The sequence below is a fragment of the Copadichromis virginalis genome, linkage group LG19, assembly GCF_057382275.1.
Source record: "Copadichromis virginalis isolate Kocher_CV1m ecotype Utaka linkage group LG19, C_Virginalis_male_GT1.1, whole genome shotgun sequence".
In the NCBI taxonomy this organism is placed as follows: domain Eukaryota; kingdom Metazoa; phylum Chordata; class Actinopteri; order Cichliformes; family Cichlidae; genus Copadichromis; species Copadichromis virginalis.
Genome location: NC_140636.1, coordinates 32,377,968 through 32,395,397, shown reverse-complemented (window position 1 = coordinate 32,395,397; position 17,430 = coordinate 32,377,968). Strand labels below are relative to the sequence as shown.

The 17,430-nt window shown below is 38.2% G+C and overlaps 1 protein-coding gene across 2 annotated transcripts in view; it reads right to left on the bottom strand.

Moving 5' to 3' along the window:
- Positions 1 to 5,825: 5,825 nt before the first annotated feature.
- bahd1 (bromo adjacent homology domain containing 1) overlaps positions 5,826 to 17,430 on the bottom strand; it is a 34,773-nt gene continuing 23,168 nt past the window's right edge. For both annotated transcript variants that reach the window (XM_085441232.1, XM_085441233.1), the window contains exons 3-7: positions 14,635 to 15,044; positions 14,167 to 14,326; positions 13,963 to 14,042; positions 10,984 to 11,075; positions 5,826 to 10,871 (exon numbers count right to left, since the gene is read on the bottom strand). In XM_085441232.1, the coding sequence (XP_085297358.1) occupies positions 10,679 to 10,871; positions 10,984 to 11,075; positions 13,963 to 14,042; positions 14,167 to 14,326; positions 14,635 to 15,044 (935 nt within the window). In that variant the 3' untranslated portion in view covers positions 5,826 to 10,678. The remainder of the gene's footprint in view (positions 10,872 to 10,983; positions 11,076 to 13,962; positions 14,043 to 14,166; positions 14,327 to 14,634; positions 15,045 to 17,430) is intronic.

Below are 17,430 nucleotides of genomic sequence, written 5' to 3'. Positions count from 1 at the left end.
CGCGAGATCTGCAGCACTTTTAAATGTCAAAGCCGAACCGATGAGCGAGAGAGCCAGAGAGAAAGGGAGCGAGAAAAGGCATAATGTGTGCTGGTCATTACACAACTGCAATAAAGACACAACAGAGACCTTCCATAGATAACTATAGAACAGGAAGTTTGGAAATCCCGCCTAAAATAAATGTGTTTGCATTTTCCGACCTTGTTTGTTGACTGCCTTTTGCCACCTCGACTACTTAAGAGATGTCCGCTTATAAAAAGTGTGAATGTTGGCACAAATGAAGCTCCAAATTCATTATTGGGTAAATATTGATTTACTTTTCTCTCAAACAGCTTTTGAGATCACCTATCAAGCAAAGAAACAGAGTTTTTATTTAGATTAAAAATAATAAAACTGCTACTCATCACCCAAATTACTGTTTATGAAACAAATAGGTTTCATAAAAAGAGCAACGCCTTTAAATATAAATCGTGTTTTTGACAGATTGTTTGAGAAAGGATTTTTGTTTCATCACAAAGACATTTCTGTTAAAAAAAAAACCCTCACACAACTGAAAAGCATTAGCAGTGTTTGTGACTGTGTCTGGTGTCTAACGCCTTTAATGTGAAATTATATCAGAAAATAGCACAGTCAATTATCCAGACTGGTATCTGCAAAAGGAAAAGTTAATCAAACATAGTTTCTTTGTTTCCACATATTCTTTTACCAAGCTAAAAAGATTTTTTGAAAACAAGATTATTGAAGGAAAACCATCTAATGCGTCTCATTTGAAACTAACTAAATGGCTTCTTTTCTTGAGATCACTTTCTCAGATTTTATCTCACACAGAAAAGCGCCTTGCAATTCATGGTGGTGCAGCGGCTGATTAGACACTTTACACAGTGCTTTTCAAGAGCAATTTGCAGAGCACAAAGTGTATATTTTAGCAGCTGATGTCAAAAGCAGACTGCTGTGTGAATATATGAGTTGACAAGTGAAGATAAAGAGGAGACAGCTTTTCATCTTATCACAGAAACACAACAGTGGTCATCTCTGCTAATGGCAACAACTGTCCACATGCAGCACACTGCAACTTTGTGCTTCCTGCTTAGCCTTGAAGTGTCAAGGACGACCTTCATCTGAATGTAAATGTGTGCTGCCCTTACAATCATCTTTGTCATGTTGTTGACATTGATCGACTGTGTTTATAATTTCCGGGTCCCCTTTCATGCTTATGATCTGAAGATTGTTACAATGAACTCTATACATTTAAAATATTCAGAATAAAAATGAAGCAGCTGCATCCTGAGACCTATAATAATGCAGAGAAAACAGAAATTGGTTTATAAAAGACTTTAGGATATGGTTTTGATGTCTGCTCTCACTGAAAGAAAGAAAAAAGCAGCATACAACAAATGACACAACTCTGAAATAACCTTTCGGGGCATTTTAAACTGAAGAAAACAATTTACAGGCTTTCACTACTGTATTGTGCTTTTTTCTCTCTCTAGACTTACAAGACTCTTATTAAAAAGAGAGAGAGAAAAAACAAAACAAAACAATCCTTACCTGGAGGGTGCAATGTTGAGAGTAGTTTTTAAAAAAAGAATCACTGAGCATTTTAAGGGAGCAAGAAAATGCTGAAGAGCAGAGAAGTAGCAGCTTCTGCAACCATTAGAAGAGGATTTTGCAGAGATATAACAGCAGCAGGAAAAACAGGCTTTGAATAAATTCTGGGAGAATCTGCCCCTCAGCAGAATCAACTCAAGACCAATTGCCACAATAATCTGGAACTTTCCAGAAGATGAAGCCCCTGTGCCTGTGAGTCAGTACATCAGAGTGTAGAACACTACAAAGGTTCAAAAGACACGACAGCAGTGCAAAATTGGATTGAGTCAGGCAGCGGAAAGCCTTACAGGTGTGTAATTTAAACACCTCAGGACCTCGAGCAAAATCCACTTGCTCTTACCACATTTCTTGCAGCTATCTGACAAGATATATAGTAAGGAAATCCCATTTGAGGCAATTGCTTCACCTTTCTGGACAGTTTTGGGACGAGGGGAAATCTTTTGTTGGAGAAAATTTAGAGAAAAAAGCATTTTTTACTTTGATCTTGTTCCTTAAATGGTCATTTTTGTGATTGACTACAGCCTGTTATCGTAAAAGGTGTGACTAAGTCAGGCTGTACCAAGCTTTGATTCATCTACGTACTAATTTATACCTATACTCAAGTCCTTTTTTTCATTTAAATAATTAGACTGGGTTTGTAAAGTTTACATTTGTACTAACTTACAGCTACTTTGGCAAAATATCAAGTTCAACTGTACATTTTGAACAATTTCAACTACTCACTAAGATTTAGTTTTTAAAATATTTTTGTGATTCAAATAGCCGGGGAGGAAAAAGACATTTAAGCATAGTAAATTAGTTTAATGTGACGATTTTTAAGCAAAAAATTTAAAATTATTGGAGAACAATTTTATCCATTGTCTTTGTCAGATTTTGACTCACCATGCAATACCACATGGAAAGCGCCTGGTTGACAATAGCTTCATTTTTCAGCATGACAATGAACGCAGACACACTGCCAGTGCAGTGCAAGGACACCTGAATAGAAAAATACACAGTGGAGTAGTATCATTCTTGGACTAACTTCACCTGGGGCCCAGATGTCAATGTTTTTGAAGTGCTGTGGGATCAGACAGAGAAAGGAACAAACCAACTTCCAAAGAAGAGCTTGGAAGTCCCAGATAACTATTCCTGAAGACCATTGAAGAAATGACAAGAAAACTTACATAAAGGTGTTCAGGCTGTGTTGAAGAATAAAGATGGTCACACTAAAGTTCAAACTCAGTAGAGCTGTACAAACTCAGTTTTTGTCTATATATTGCATTTCTATGTATGTTTTTACATGTTTCAATAAATCATGTGCCTATTTTTTATTGTCCTAGCAGAATATAGGCAGATCAAGACTTTTGCATGGTACTCGATCCATTATGATTAAACTGTTTTAACACATCTTCTCCCCTTTGATTTTCTTTCTTTCTCTCCCTCTCTTTCTTTCATTCTTTCTCCCTGTCCTATCCCCCAGTCATGTCTGTCCCGTTTGTAGCAACCGAAAATAAAATAAATTCATAATTATAATAAAGGTCAATCAAATGGACCAATATGGCAAGGCCATGATGATCCACTTGGTAAAATAAATCCGCTTGGCATCTTTCTTGGCCTTAAGACAACAATTCTGATGGCTAAAGATCCAAATGGGACACAAAAAAAACAAAAAAAAAACAAAAAACTGTTTTAACACACAACCTTTTATTACGGAGTTTTGTCAGCTTCTATAAATTAAATACTGCCAACATGTGTTTGACTCTTTCAACTTTTTGCCCTTCCAATTTTCACTTTCTTTCAGTTCAGTTAAATTTTACTTATATAGCGCCAAATCACAACAACAGTCGCCTCAAGGTGCTTTATACTGTATTTCAGGACCCTATAATAATACAGAGAATACCCCAACAAATAAATGTCCACTATGAGAAAGACAGGACAAAAGACATAAGACAACCAGAGATGAATAATTACTAATGATTAAATGCCAAATTATTATTGTTATTGTTATGATTATTCAAGACCTTGTATGTGAAGAAGAGGATTTGAAATTTGAGTGGATTTAACAGGGAGCCAATGAAGAAAAGCCAACTGGGAGATTATGCTCTCTCCTTCTAGTCCCTGTCAGTACTCTTGCTGCAGCATTTTGGATCAACTCTGCTTTCTGGTCCCAACTCTGGATAGTCATGTTTTTTGGGGGTCATCAAATTTAGTCAGATTTCTACAAATGAGTGCTGCATCCAAAATGTTATGGCGGACATCTCTCATAACATGACCTGTTTTTTCCCAGAAAATCTTTCAGTTATCTCTAAAGTGTTTTCTTGGACACCAGAGAAGGCCAGAGAAAACTACAGTCCGAGAGACATTGTTCTGGCAAAACTACACACCTGTTCACTATGAATTTTAGTGACCTCCGACGGACGTAACTGGGTGTCAATACCCTAACGTAAATTGTTATTTAAAGAAATCTACCAGGCCCAGACAATCTGCTATCGTTGGTGGCTAGCTTCAGAATTTTCCAGAGTACAGAGCCTGTCCTCCAGAACGGTAAACAGGCTACATTTATAACTAACATGATGCTTGTAATAAGGAAGCTTAACAACAACAATAAGCTTAACAGCTGCTACTAAACAGGAAAGTGTGTAAGGGACAGGTGAAAAAACCATGTTGCTAGTGACTCAGCTACAAGCTAAGCTAAGCTATCGAATTCTTACAGACAGAATACTGTGAATATAAATAGCAGGTGATTCAGCAGAGTGTGCTCTAGACAAAGCACCTGGATATGACACTATGTTGTTATCTAAAGGTTGTTTTTTTTTAATTAAACAGGCTACATAAAACACCACTGTGAGCTGTAATAGGAACATGAAGTGATACGATATCTCAGCGGGAGCTAACACAAAGTAAAATTTTATTTGTATAGCACCTTTCAAGTCAAAGATCACAAAGTGCTTCACAACAAAATGCCAGAGCAGTAAAAAAGAGAAAAAAAGAGTTAACTAAATGCTAGTCTACAAAGATGGGTTTTTAGTTGTTTCTTGAAAGAGACCCATGAGTCCACAGATTTTCTCATTCCTATTTAATTAGTGCCTTTTCTACTTCTATTTTAACTGGTAATGTGTCAATTTTAGACATTTTCACCATATAATTGTTCAGCTATATTTATCCCTTTTGTTTCGACTGCTTCGCATTTGACTAACAAATCATTTCTAGTGCTATTTGCAAAGCAATTTAACTGGTAATTTAGTACTTGTAGCTGCTTTAACCCAATAAGTGTCTATCCATTACCTTTCAAACCTTTCTGACTCTGTGTGTGTATTTGAAACTAAAACTATTTATTCCTAATATTTAACTGCTTCAGATCCACTGATTTCTCTCCCTAACTGCATTAAGCCTTATTTGGGAACCATAAATCTTGTACTGACAGTCAGTACAGATATTCAGTAAAGAAAGTAACATAGTCATGACAGGAATTTGCTGCACAACCACTGAGAATTCACATCATATACAGACTGATGACTATATAAATGCCATTCACACAGACATGTAATCACACTAAATAGCCCAGTGTGTGAGCTGAAGCAGATGAGCTTTCTGACTCACACATGCTTGCTGTTACAGATGCAAATCACTTACCTGCTCATGCCATTTAAAATCTCAGAACCAAATTTAGCTGTGCCAGAGGCATCATGCATATTCATCACAAGCCTAATTATCGAAGTTAGATGACTGATATCTCCTCATTGCTCCTTTCGAGATGCTGCCTCTCTTGTCTTTTCCATCATGATCTATGCAGCACAACAGACAAAAGGGCTTGTATCCAGTTCAGTTGAAAAAGGGGATTGAATGAAACAAAAAGCACAAACAAAAGAGAAAGATTTGAGGCTAAATTATTTTTATGCATGGTAAAAAATATTTTACTTGTGATTTCCAATCAAATCAAATCAAATATGCAATAAAAACTGATGTAAAGAAAAAAAAAAGACTGAAAGAGACGAGATCAGCCATGATTATGTAGGTTTGTGTGTTTACCTTTTTCCACATATGCATGTTACACATTAATATTTATCTCTGAAACCTTTTAGTAAGTCTGTGCTTTGATTATTGCAATGACTTTTTAATTTATTGAAAAACAAATCAGATATTTAAAAAAAAATTGTCCAAGTGGGCCACCATGTGGGCAAGAAGCATCACTGCATCCATAATAACATATGTGTAGGTAATAAAAACTCAGAAGCTTGTTCAAACTCATATATTATTTATTACAATTAAATATTTTTCTTATATTACAGGTCCATTTGAAACCATACAAATAATCTGTGCTGTGATTAATATTTCCAAGATATTTCCAAAAAAAAAAGCCATGCAAAGAAACAAACAAATTCACATAAGAAGTACACCTGGGAATGAAGTTCAATTCATGGTTTAATCCCCTGCCCTCTTTTAGTCTTAGTCTTTTTGGTGAAAGCATTTCTTTGTGGTGATTCAAGCTCAATACCAAGAACTGTGTCATCTGATGAAAAGTGAAAGGCATTTGAAAGGTACGCAAAAACTACAGTGACTATTTGTACTTTTCTTTGTGGAAAATTCTTGGAATACATGTAATACAGGATAATGGGAACAGGCACAGAGGACCAATTAAGACACAAGCATCACACATCTTGATTAAACATAATTAGTTTGCTGAGTGATTCCTAAGGCCATAAAATGTGCGTGGTGTGGTTTTCTAATTCTGGATTTAAGTTGTTGAACCAAATCAAACCAAATATTTTCACCTGATTCAAGTTGGCTATACTTCATACACCATCAAGCAATATTCAGGATTTTTTTTAAAACGTTTGTTGAATAAAGACATGATAATATTTAAGTCATCGGGACATATTAAAATAGCATGGAATAGTTTTAAATTCAGATGAATTGAAATAAACAGAAATAAATGAATATGAGACATCTATTTAAATTATTTCTGAATTCAAACAAACAAAAAATGTCTATGCCACTTACAGAGGATAAGGAGCAAAGGAGATGTAGGCGGGATGTGAGCATTTTAAAGTGATACCCCACCTAAAATTTTGACTATCAAATACTACTGTGCTTGTAGGTCAGGTGTAACGCCTCCTTCATGTAGATCAGCAGCTGTAGTCAGCTCATATGTCCTTGTGTTATCGTGTTGAGTGTGAGTATGTTTGTCTGAATGTCTTTTTATCTGTATTTATGGAACTTATTAAACATACACTGAGAGGTTTATTATGATAACGTGGTTTAGGGAAGCTTCTCTGGACATTTTGACACAGTTTATTCACCATGATGACTTGCATCAATTAATGTTTATAAGAAATGATACAAATCAAGCTAACTATTATGTTTTTCAGGAAGGCTTAAACTACCAAGTTAAAGCAGTGAGGAGGGAGCCAAGCGGTTTAGCAGGACAAAGTCACAACAACCTCTTGATATGAGTATAAAACGTGGCTTTTTTCTTTTTCTTATTGTAGCAAAAATCATGAAAAGTCCCCAAATGAAATTTCGTGTCATTATATGAAACAGTAGCTGAGATGAGATTCCACTTTCTGTCAGAAAAGCAGTTTGAGAAATTGAAAATCCATCTGGTAAATCTTTTGATATTCGGTCTGAAGATTGACAATTTTGGTTAGGATTGCAAAGAATTTGTACCTGGGAAAAATTCCAGTAAAGTGGTTAGCTTTGGGACTTGCAAGAGAAAGAAGAATTTATTTATTAGAATGCTTCCAATGATCAATGGGCAAGTTTTTTTTTAATGTTTCCTTCAAATGGGGTCCCAAATCCACATACTGATCTTTGCATGGATAAATCAAAGTTATGGTAAGATATCCTGCTTGGCTTTTCATAAAGACCATAAATCTAAAAAAACAAACAAACAAACAAACAAACAAACAAAAACAGGTATATATAATATAATGCACAAATAGTCAATAATGGGCTGTGATATGAAAAGAATAAAACAATCAGTGACACCAATCAATGTGCCAAATTTTGCATTGCTGCTTGGCCCCAGGTGATTGACATTTTGTGAACAAAGCTTTCTTGTGGAGAGTTACCAAAAAACAAACAAACAAACAAACAAACAAACAAACAAACAAAAAAAAAACAGTATGCAAGCTTGTTTATGCCACTTAAAAATATATGTTTTTGGCTATCCATAAGTAAAAAAAAAAAAGTGGATTATTATCTCAAAGTTTTGACCTAACTTCAAGTTTGAAGGTGTTTTTTATAAGTATTTTGAGTTATTTTCTGATATTTTTTGAATTAATAAATTAAAATGTTAAGATTCTTAACTTGAATTGAATTGAATGGCATAATAACCCCAAATTGTGACTTATGGATGGCAAAAAAACATTTTTTTTTCCTCAATGGCAGAATGCTCTAAGGTCTGCATGTAAGAAATGAATCCGTAACCAGCTGGTTAGCTTAGCTTAGCCTAGCATAAAACCAAAAACAACACAAAATTTGCTAACAAGAAATTTGTTATAACACTTTGATTTATACAGACTAAACAAATTACATACATAATGTTACCTATTATGCTCACAGATGATAAGGGTGCATCTGGCTTTCTACCGCCCGCTCCCACTTCCAAGCGTTATAGATCGCTAAGCTAACTAGCTTCTGCTTTATATTTAAAGTACTGATATGAAACAATTGTCAGTATTGTCATACCACACTCTGTAAAAAGTTAGTTTCTCCAAAAAAAGAAAAAAAAATCCTCATCTACTCTCAACTAGTTAAGTAGTTTGATACCAAACATCACTCTCAATAAAAATTTTGATTAAGATGGACTTTCAGGTCACATAAGATCACAGGTAACACTGAAATACATGTCAAGCATCTAGGAATCAAGATCAGCGCACTTACTAGCTTCATAACTCCAGACTGTGATCAATACACGTTACTAAATAAAAGGCTGGGAATGTTCTATAAGGCAGCAAAGATCCAGGGCACAGGCTAATGGTAAGTTAAAATCAGTGAAGCAATCGGCATTTAAAGATGAAGAGGCAAAGCTTCACCATCTCAGGGGAAATGAAAAGGAGGATGACAGGAAGCTGGAAAAGGCCAGGGTACATTTTGGTCCTGCAAGGTTTAGCATCTCTGGTCACATGTTAGCGCATGTCCTTCAAACCGCATCTGAGATCCTTCCAAATACTCCATATGTGTCCTCAAATCTGCCTATTGCCTACTTCAGTGTCTCAAAGCAAAATTGCACGAGCTTGTATTGGGTAAGCGAGCTGAAACACAGAAATACTGCTGCAAAGACTCTCACACTTATACAGTGCAGCTACGGAGAGACATCGTCAGCCTCCTTTCTAATCAGGAATGCAAGCCACTCATCTAAAACTCTTTAAAATGATCGTTTGAAAATAAATTATATATTTTCTCAGTACAGACATAAATACATATCTTTTCTCAAACATAGGAACGAATCATCATCACAGATCTAAATGCTACACTGACTACATTATTCACCAGCTCATCAGTGAAGAAACAAGAATATACGTGACTAACTGATGCCATCTGCCACTAACAGACACCCATCCAGATATTTAAATGCAAATATACAGTACGCTGACACCGGAGTCAAATCACACCTCTGGTAAACAGCTTTGAAAAAGTTAAATATTCCTCGGCATTGGCATAACAAAAATCCCCTTTAATGCTCGGCTGATCCTCGCAACGTGAAAGCAAGCAAACTAAACTCTCGCTGTCTTTTAGCGGTTAGCATGCCCGTGTCTTCACTACAGATACAGATACGGAATAAAACCTGCATCTCTCTCAAAACTTAAGTAGAGAAGAAGCCAAAAAACCTTTAATTGCTCACTCTTGTTATACTTTTTCACTGCTAATTAGATTCAATCAAACCGTTTGACTGAGAATGTCTTTCATGGCTATCTTTGGGGCGCGCTGCAAAGCTCTCCAAAATCAATCACCATTAGACAAAAATGTCAATTTCAATATTTGGGAAATTTCCTCACATGCTTGCTTGCTGAGATTTGGATGAGAACACTCTCTGTATACGTTGTAAGCACACAGCTGGAGCCAGCAGCTAATTAAGCTTAGCACAATCGCTCCAAAAAGATATGTATGCAGATATTTGTAGTCTGCTTGTAGCCCACGTTCTATCAACCAATCATGTTTGAGCATGCTTCGACTGCATGCATTTAGAGGGGGAAAAATAGGGATTGCTGATTTACTGAAACACACCTAGCTTCTTTAAAACTGATCTGTAGTCGCATGCAGTCGATAAACCTCTGACAGAACAGGTGTTCTTGCCCTTGACAGCTGCTAATTACATATATAGTATCCGACCATTGCCCCGAGAGTCAGACTTAGACTTTATGCTAAGCTATACTAACCAGCTGCTGGTGATTATTTCATTTTGATTAAACAGACATGAAACTGATTCCTTCTTATTTATCACAAGCAAGCACATTTCCCAGACTATCACTATTTCTCAGAACAGCATGAACACAGCTGCATTACAGTAAGATTTCTATATGCCGTGTCAGTAGAAAACGCCATGTTTTCACTATCAAATGGACTCAGTGCAGCTCAAAGCAGCAGAAATAAACTGAGTGAAAAAAAGATGTGATTAAGTCTTCAGCTGCACCATCCGGTGTGGCACAATATGCCACATATTTTCATTATCTATGGCATATCAAGATACTTTGTGTTATCTGTTGTCTGTCAGGCAGATAGTAGCATTATTCACATGAAACATCGAGTTCTCGGCAATCTAATCAAATTTCACATTTCTAAGAGCTACAGTAGCTTTTTCTACAGCAGAGTACGTTCCAGGTTCTTCACACAGCTGCTACAACACCAGAGAGCCATGTATGATAAAAGAAAAAGATTTACACTGCCATAGCAACTCTTATATATTACGTCAAACCATTAGTTTACTTAATAAATGCGTGACATGTAAGCATGAATGAGAGACTGAAAAGAAAATGAGCTGTCAAGCCGTCGTCCGAAACTCCAGTTCCTCTCTCACGGAGGCAGCCAGTGAGAATCTGTGGCAGATGAAACCGGGGTGTAATGTGATGTCATGCCTCGTCAGATACTACTGCAGGTTCTTGAGGAGGCGTCCGTAGCGGAAGTCGTAGACGTGTCGACAGAAAAACACCAGCTCTGGGTCAGTGTCATCGGGCACACAGTGGTGGGTGGGCATGGCGTTTCCAACAACAGGGGGCACTACAAGGGAGGCGGCGCTGTCGCTGACGCCTTCTCTACGGCGTTTTACCAAGGCACAAAATCTGGACAGGAAACAAACACAACATGAGAAACTAACCTCAAAAACACCCCTAATGGCTCAAAACTACCTGAAATTAAGAACACGACAGAAAGTAAAAATGCTTTCCTGCTTACCGACAATACTGTGCCAATGTTAGGACATAGCATTTGTCCTCAATACAGGCCACACTGTTCACATCCTGGTGACGGGATGCAAAGACCTCATTCTAGAGAAAGACACTCGGGTTAGATCCATACAAAAAAGCCCAAACAAACAAACCCCATCATGATATCCTCTTACATGTAGAAAGAAAAAGAAAAAAGTAGCGGGTGGGACTTTAAAAACTAAATCTCTCTTCTAAATTTTAAACAATCCCTCCTGCCTCACCCTCACTTCCAGATTTGCAGAGAAAGATGCTTTACGTCATCCTCTGTGACAAAGCCGTGTTCCCGTTCTCACACTGCTGCTCTGATGTGTTTGTTGTCTGTCAGCGCACGCTGAGAGTCGACAGACTTCATGTGGTTTAATGTTTCTAGACAGTGAATTGAACTCGTTCCTCTGGGAGATTACTGACATCAGGACGTGAACACAATAGAGACGCGTTCCGTCCGCGAGCGTACAGTGCTGTGCAAAAGTGTTAAGCCACCTTTCATTTCTTTATCTTTTGCTTCTAAGGAGTCAGATTTATCTTCAGCAAAGGTTTTCCAGGCTTTAGGAAGGTCTTCCAAAGTTTTTCTTTGTACATCAGCTGCTTTTTCACTTGACCATTTACAGAGGAATTTTTGTTGTTGTTGTTTGATGAGTTACTTAACACTGCAATAAAAAGACTTCTAACTCAAGAGATACACCATTGTTGTGTTTACACATAACAGAAAGTTAACAAAGACCCGCTTTAAATGTTATCTTCAGTCACTTTGTTACTATCTGCTTATTGCAAAAACATATAATTTGTTCCAATTTTCTTAGTTGAAGATTTGAAAAAAGCCAAGAATAACCTACACTGACAGGTATAAAAATAGTACTTCTGCACCAACAAGGTGATTTCCAAAGAGCTATTAGCCAAAAACTTGATGTGCCTCTGCTCGGTGCAGTGCAATGTGTCCTTAAAAAAATCTGAGTAAATTGCACAATGGGAGGACAAAGGAAAAAGTGGTAGGAGGTGAACAGTCTCTGAAAGTCCTTAAGAAAAAGGAAAAAAGCAAGGACCTGACCCAGGACCTCAGAGATTAATCTGGCCCCATAGTTGCTTTACTGTTCACTGAAGCCTCATCAGAAATAGTCTCAGGGGAACGGTGGCTGTCAAGAAGCCAGTCTTAAGAAGGGGAAACAGAAGGAAAAGGCCAAAAGAGAAAAGAGCCATCTGTAACGGAACAAAAGGCAGCAAACATACAAAAAAGAGCTTTGAATGTTCTTCAAGACGCCTGGAGAACTATTCCTAAAGACCGCTTAAAGAAATGACAGGAAAGCTTGGATAAGAGAGTTCCAAATATTGACTTTAAAGCTTGTTAAAATTATCCAAACTATATTTTTTCCTTATATGTTGTATTTCCATGTAAGTTTGCATAAGAAATCTTTGCAGTGATAAATAATTTCATAGCAAAATTTTACAAAAAATAGTGATGATTTAAGACTTTTGCACTGTACTGTACAACTGTGCATTCATTGCTTTGATACAATGGTTATTCTTATTCTGTAACACAGTTCAAGGTGTCCCAATACAAAGAAATATACTTAATGTCCTTGGGCAAGACAATGAGCCAATGAGAGTGAAGGTGAACACCTTACACTGGTATTTGAGTGAGAAACAGCTTACAGCCTGCTATAAATACACTGCTGAATTTTTCCTAAAACACCGTTCACTGTACTTTGTAAGCAGCTGGTGGTTTAACAGAAGTAGACAGCATACTTTTTGGGAACAATCTGCAGCCCTGGATTAATACACATTTAGTGCATTTTTTAAATATTAAATCAGCAGGATTTAAAATAAACTACATCATCAGGTTTTGGATAATTAGAGAAGCATTTTAGCGTGTTCCCTTTCTTTCTGTGTTTTAAAGTTTACATAACATGTGTTGTTGACAATAGAAAACACATTTAACACTATAATAAGAGTCATTATATTCATTAATAGTATCTAAAATCTCTTCTGGTTTAGAAAGCCAGCACGAAGCACACATTACAGCCATTAGTTAAGCATGGATTAAAATTTTTTCCCCTTTTTTTAAAATCACAGCACTCAACCTGCTTGTTGTGAGAGTGTGGAAACCCACAATAATATGTGTCAGTCAAACACCTGGATCCACCTTGAACCGTGCCGTAACCTTAACCGCGCCAACACTAATTTTACAATTCCATTTGATCCAGCTACTAGAACTGCATCAAAGAGGCGAGTAAAAATTACATGGAAATTATGCAGTTTAAATAATTATGCAGATTATTATGGATCATGCAGCAGGCAGGATTTTCCAAACTTCCTCGCAGTGCACTACAAAGCAAGGCCGTTTAAAGTTACATGACCTCGAATTATATATCGCTGTAGCTTCTGAGTAGAGTGTGTTTCACCAAACAGTAAAATGTGGACCTAAAGTCAAGTTTCCCCTAAAATACTTTGTTATAGAGGCAGCGGATTGGCCTCTGGTGCAATTTCAGCAGCGCTGAATGATCATAGCAGCATTAAAAGGATATTATATGAGCACTTAAGGTATCAGAGAGTCTCTTTGATCCTCTTGTTCTCCCATCTTAATAGACATTTGGGCTACTTTATAGCTTTGTTAGGCCATAGGAGGACTTGAGCCTTTCAGTGTATGTCTCAGAGAAGGAGAGATATGCAGATAAAGGAGACACGAAGGTAGTAATCAGAGCCTGGCATATTGCACATAGTGTTTCTGTGAGTTATTTAACTCCTCCCGCCAGAACCGGTGATGCTTTCTATTAAACGTACGTGAACTGGCTCGACCTGTGCATCACTAATAGCCATGATTACAGGCGCTGAATATGCTGCAGTTGACACAAGCTATATTTTAGATTTGCTGGTCTATAATTACCCCTGACAGTTATTAGAAAGCCGTGGTTAAAAAAAAAAGCATTTCAGAAACACACGTCAGCCTTCTCACCTCACAATGTACGCTGGGGTTGCGTCCTCCCTGTGTGTGTTCTGGACGGTAGTACCAAAGCAAACTCATCATCAGCTCTCCTGAAGGAAAGAAAAAAAGTAAAACATAGCACGTCTTTAACTTCACTTCTCAAACCAGTTATTACCACATAAATGCGTCTTCTCGTGTGGTCTGAGTAAATGCTGCGTACAGCGAGCATACTACCTGACTCTGGCTCTTCCCACAGAGCTGAGACCTTAGCCACGTAAGGCAGAGACTTTTTTCTAGGTCCAGATTTCAGCAGAACAGTGTCTCTGACTCTAATCAGCTCCCCGTCCCTGTGGACTCCCTCAAAGCACTTCCTCAGCACCAAAGTGTCCTCTCCCTGGGAACACAGCAGCAGGAAATACTGACTCCTCTAGCAGTCAGAAACTGATAAGCTTTGAGAGGCTGTGGAGTAAAAAGCTGCAGGATGTGATTTGTATTGAATGGCTTCTGCGCCTTGGTTGTCGGGGTTGCTGGATAAAATGTAGTAAAAAATAGTGAATAAGCCCTGATCCAACAGTGAAACAGGTGTTATGAATCACCCCCCATACTCTCTCAGGACACTTCAGTAAAATTACATCAGCTCTAATTAAAAGTGGTGCCATTGTGGCTGTGTCAAAAAGCACCAAAATGACTTTCTCTACATACCACAGAGAAAACCTCCTTCTCAAAGGACAGGCCAAATGGCCTCCAGCCGTTGGTGGATTTTTGGCGGCCATTCTTCGGCTGCTTGGCAACCGTTTGCCCTCCGTCACTGGCACAGCTGAGCTTCTGTTTCTTGTTTCTGTTGAGAGGGCAGACAGCCGAGCTGATGCTGCCGGTGCTGCGCGCGCCAGACCTTGACCCGCTGGGCTGCTTGGCACTCTGTGGACACTCCTTTGCCACCTTCAGCGGAGGCTGCGGTTGGCTGGGGTCAGACAGCGGAGTCTGGATGTGGGGCACTGATTGGCCGGCTGGAGGCACAGTGGGAACGGGGCAGCCAGTAAGGATTCGAGGGCTGGGACAAATGGGGATAGAGGAGGGGCTGTGGTGGTCATTGATGGTTGCTGGGTAGTCATCTGAGGAAAGAACAGAAAAGGTACGATAATGTGAAATGAATACAGAGTACTGAAACGAGCCCTGCATGCAGATTTCAGAGCAATAACAGCTATTGAATCGCAGCCAAGACACACAGTTTATTCTTCGCCATTTGTTTTCATGCTACGCCCTCTTTCACGTGGCTGATGAACATCTGCAGGAAACATCACGCAACCAAGCTTCAGCTGCAACATAAGCAGAGTTTCTGCTTGGCTGGAATGGCAAAAATTTTCTTTAGCTATTTTACTTCAACCTAATCTAGTTTATTTTGTTTATTTGTCACATTGCGAGATGGTAGCCCTACTTTTCTGATGGCGCCGTAACTGATCATTTCACTGTAAGTATGCTGTACCTTTTGGGGTGCGTGCTGTATTATGGAGTGACTTAACCTTGTCTAACTTCCAGGTACTTTACAGGTATTTCATGGGAAAGGAGACACCAAGGACACTTATTCCTTTACACTCACTCTGAAAGATGTTTGAACAGTGATTGTGAAAAAAAAGAAAATAAATTAAGTTAGATTTCGGTCCATCATGATGAGGTCACAGGCAAATTTTTGACAGTATTTTTTTTTTTCTCTTATAAATTGCTGAGGGGGAGCAGTTCTCATTTAGATCAAATAAAATAACAGCTGAATAAGAGAACATCAATCGTGCACATCAACATGATGAATATTGAAAAAGGATCCCAAAAGGCAAGCTTAATCCACTCCATAATACGGCCAACGCCTTGAAAAACACAGTGTACTTATGACCGAAGACACTACCTAAAACTATTTACACTGTACTGAAATTTACTTGCAGTATAATTATTTCTTTGTTTCCTATAAAATCCTGAATTGTTATCCCCTCATTCAAGTGTACCTACCTTTAAGTATTTGTAGATAAATATAATTACATTATCATTTCAAATAAAACCCACAGAAATTCCATTTGATTACCGGGAATTGCGCCCTTAATTGCGAGCCGTATCATAAGGTGTTACCTAGAACTTTGAACTCTGATGCGAGAGGCACAACAAATACTTCGTTTCTTAATATTTATGCTGAAGTAGCAAAAAAACCAAACAGGCAGAGCCTCAATTAAGATCAATTATAGTCTTTACCATGCACACAAACTAGACGTTTCTCCTACAGTGGCACTGAAAAACAAGACAAGCATTCTGCTGTGTGAGAGGGGGGTTGTGCACACTCCCATGACACAGCTGCAGTGGTGACATTAAGGTGAAGTGATGATCAATGAACCCATTTCACAGCAGATTTGTGCACTTGTCATAGCAGGAAATATTCTTAACAGTGGCTCAGCTGCAGTCCCTGTCCCAGGCAGGAAGCCACAGCTGAGGATTAGATTACCAGGATCCTTCAAGCTCGCTCACCTAAATAGAATCCAGTCATTTTTAATGTTGTCAATTACACCTGTGCTTTTCCTGCTATGGCAAGTCAAAATCTCTGCTGACCGACCTATTTGTTGGCTTTCTGAATCTGAACCTCATCTGCTGCATTCATCGAATCCCTGAGAGTACATTAACACTTTTTTTTTTTGCTGTCCTAATAATTCTACCCAGTAAAATTTCAGACAAAGATTGCCTGATCCTGCTTGCCTGAGTTTTTACTGGAAAGTCCATCATTTTGTTCCATTCAGATTAAACTACTACTCATATATACTGTTTTTGTGATCCAACTAGTATTCTACACGTTTTACGTTATTGTGAAATACAACTGTATACCAATCAGTAATTGTCACAAGCTGTCCTCTGCAATCTGATGAGTTTTATTGTGTGCTCAAGAATGGGACTTTACAAAGACTGCTTGAATTTATTTATCATATTTTCACCAGCCAATAAAAAGATTTAACGTTGTGTCCAGAGATGGGCAGTAACTTTTTTCAGCTAACGAGTAAAGTAAGGGATTACTATTGCAAAAACTATTACCGTTACTTTCCCGTATGAACGCTGCGTTACTGCGTTACTAAAACCGTGAATTTTTGCGAGAATGTCTCATGACAGTGACGTAGGCGAGTGCGACGTTCGTGACAACAGCTGTGTGCAGATCAACAATGGATTATATATCGATTGTGGGAGAGAGTATGAGCGTGCAGCGTTTAAAGCGTGGAAGTACTGACCTTACTTTGAGTTTGATTCCATAAAAAGTGACAAAAACATTAGCGTCCATCGTGCGTGGGAAGAAAACTTCTTTTTACAGCGAAAAAAACCCCTAAACTTCCAAGCAAGCACCGAGTGCACAACAACGTAATGGGAAACTCACAGAGAAACTCGCGGATTCTTCAACTGACCGCGGCACACCTGCACCAGGGTAAACCTCCGCCTACCGCAATCCTGCTTTACAGGTGAAAATAGAGCAACAGGACC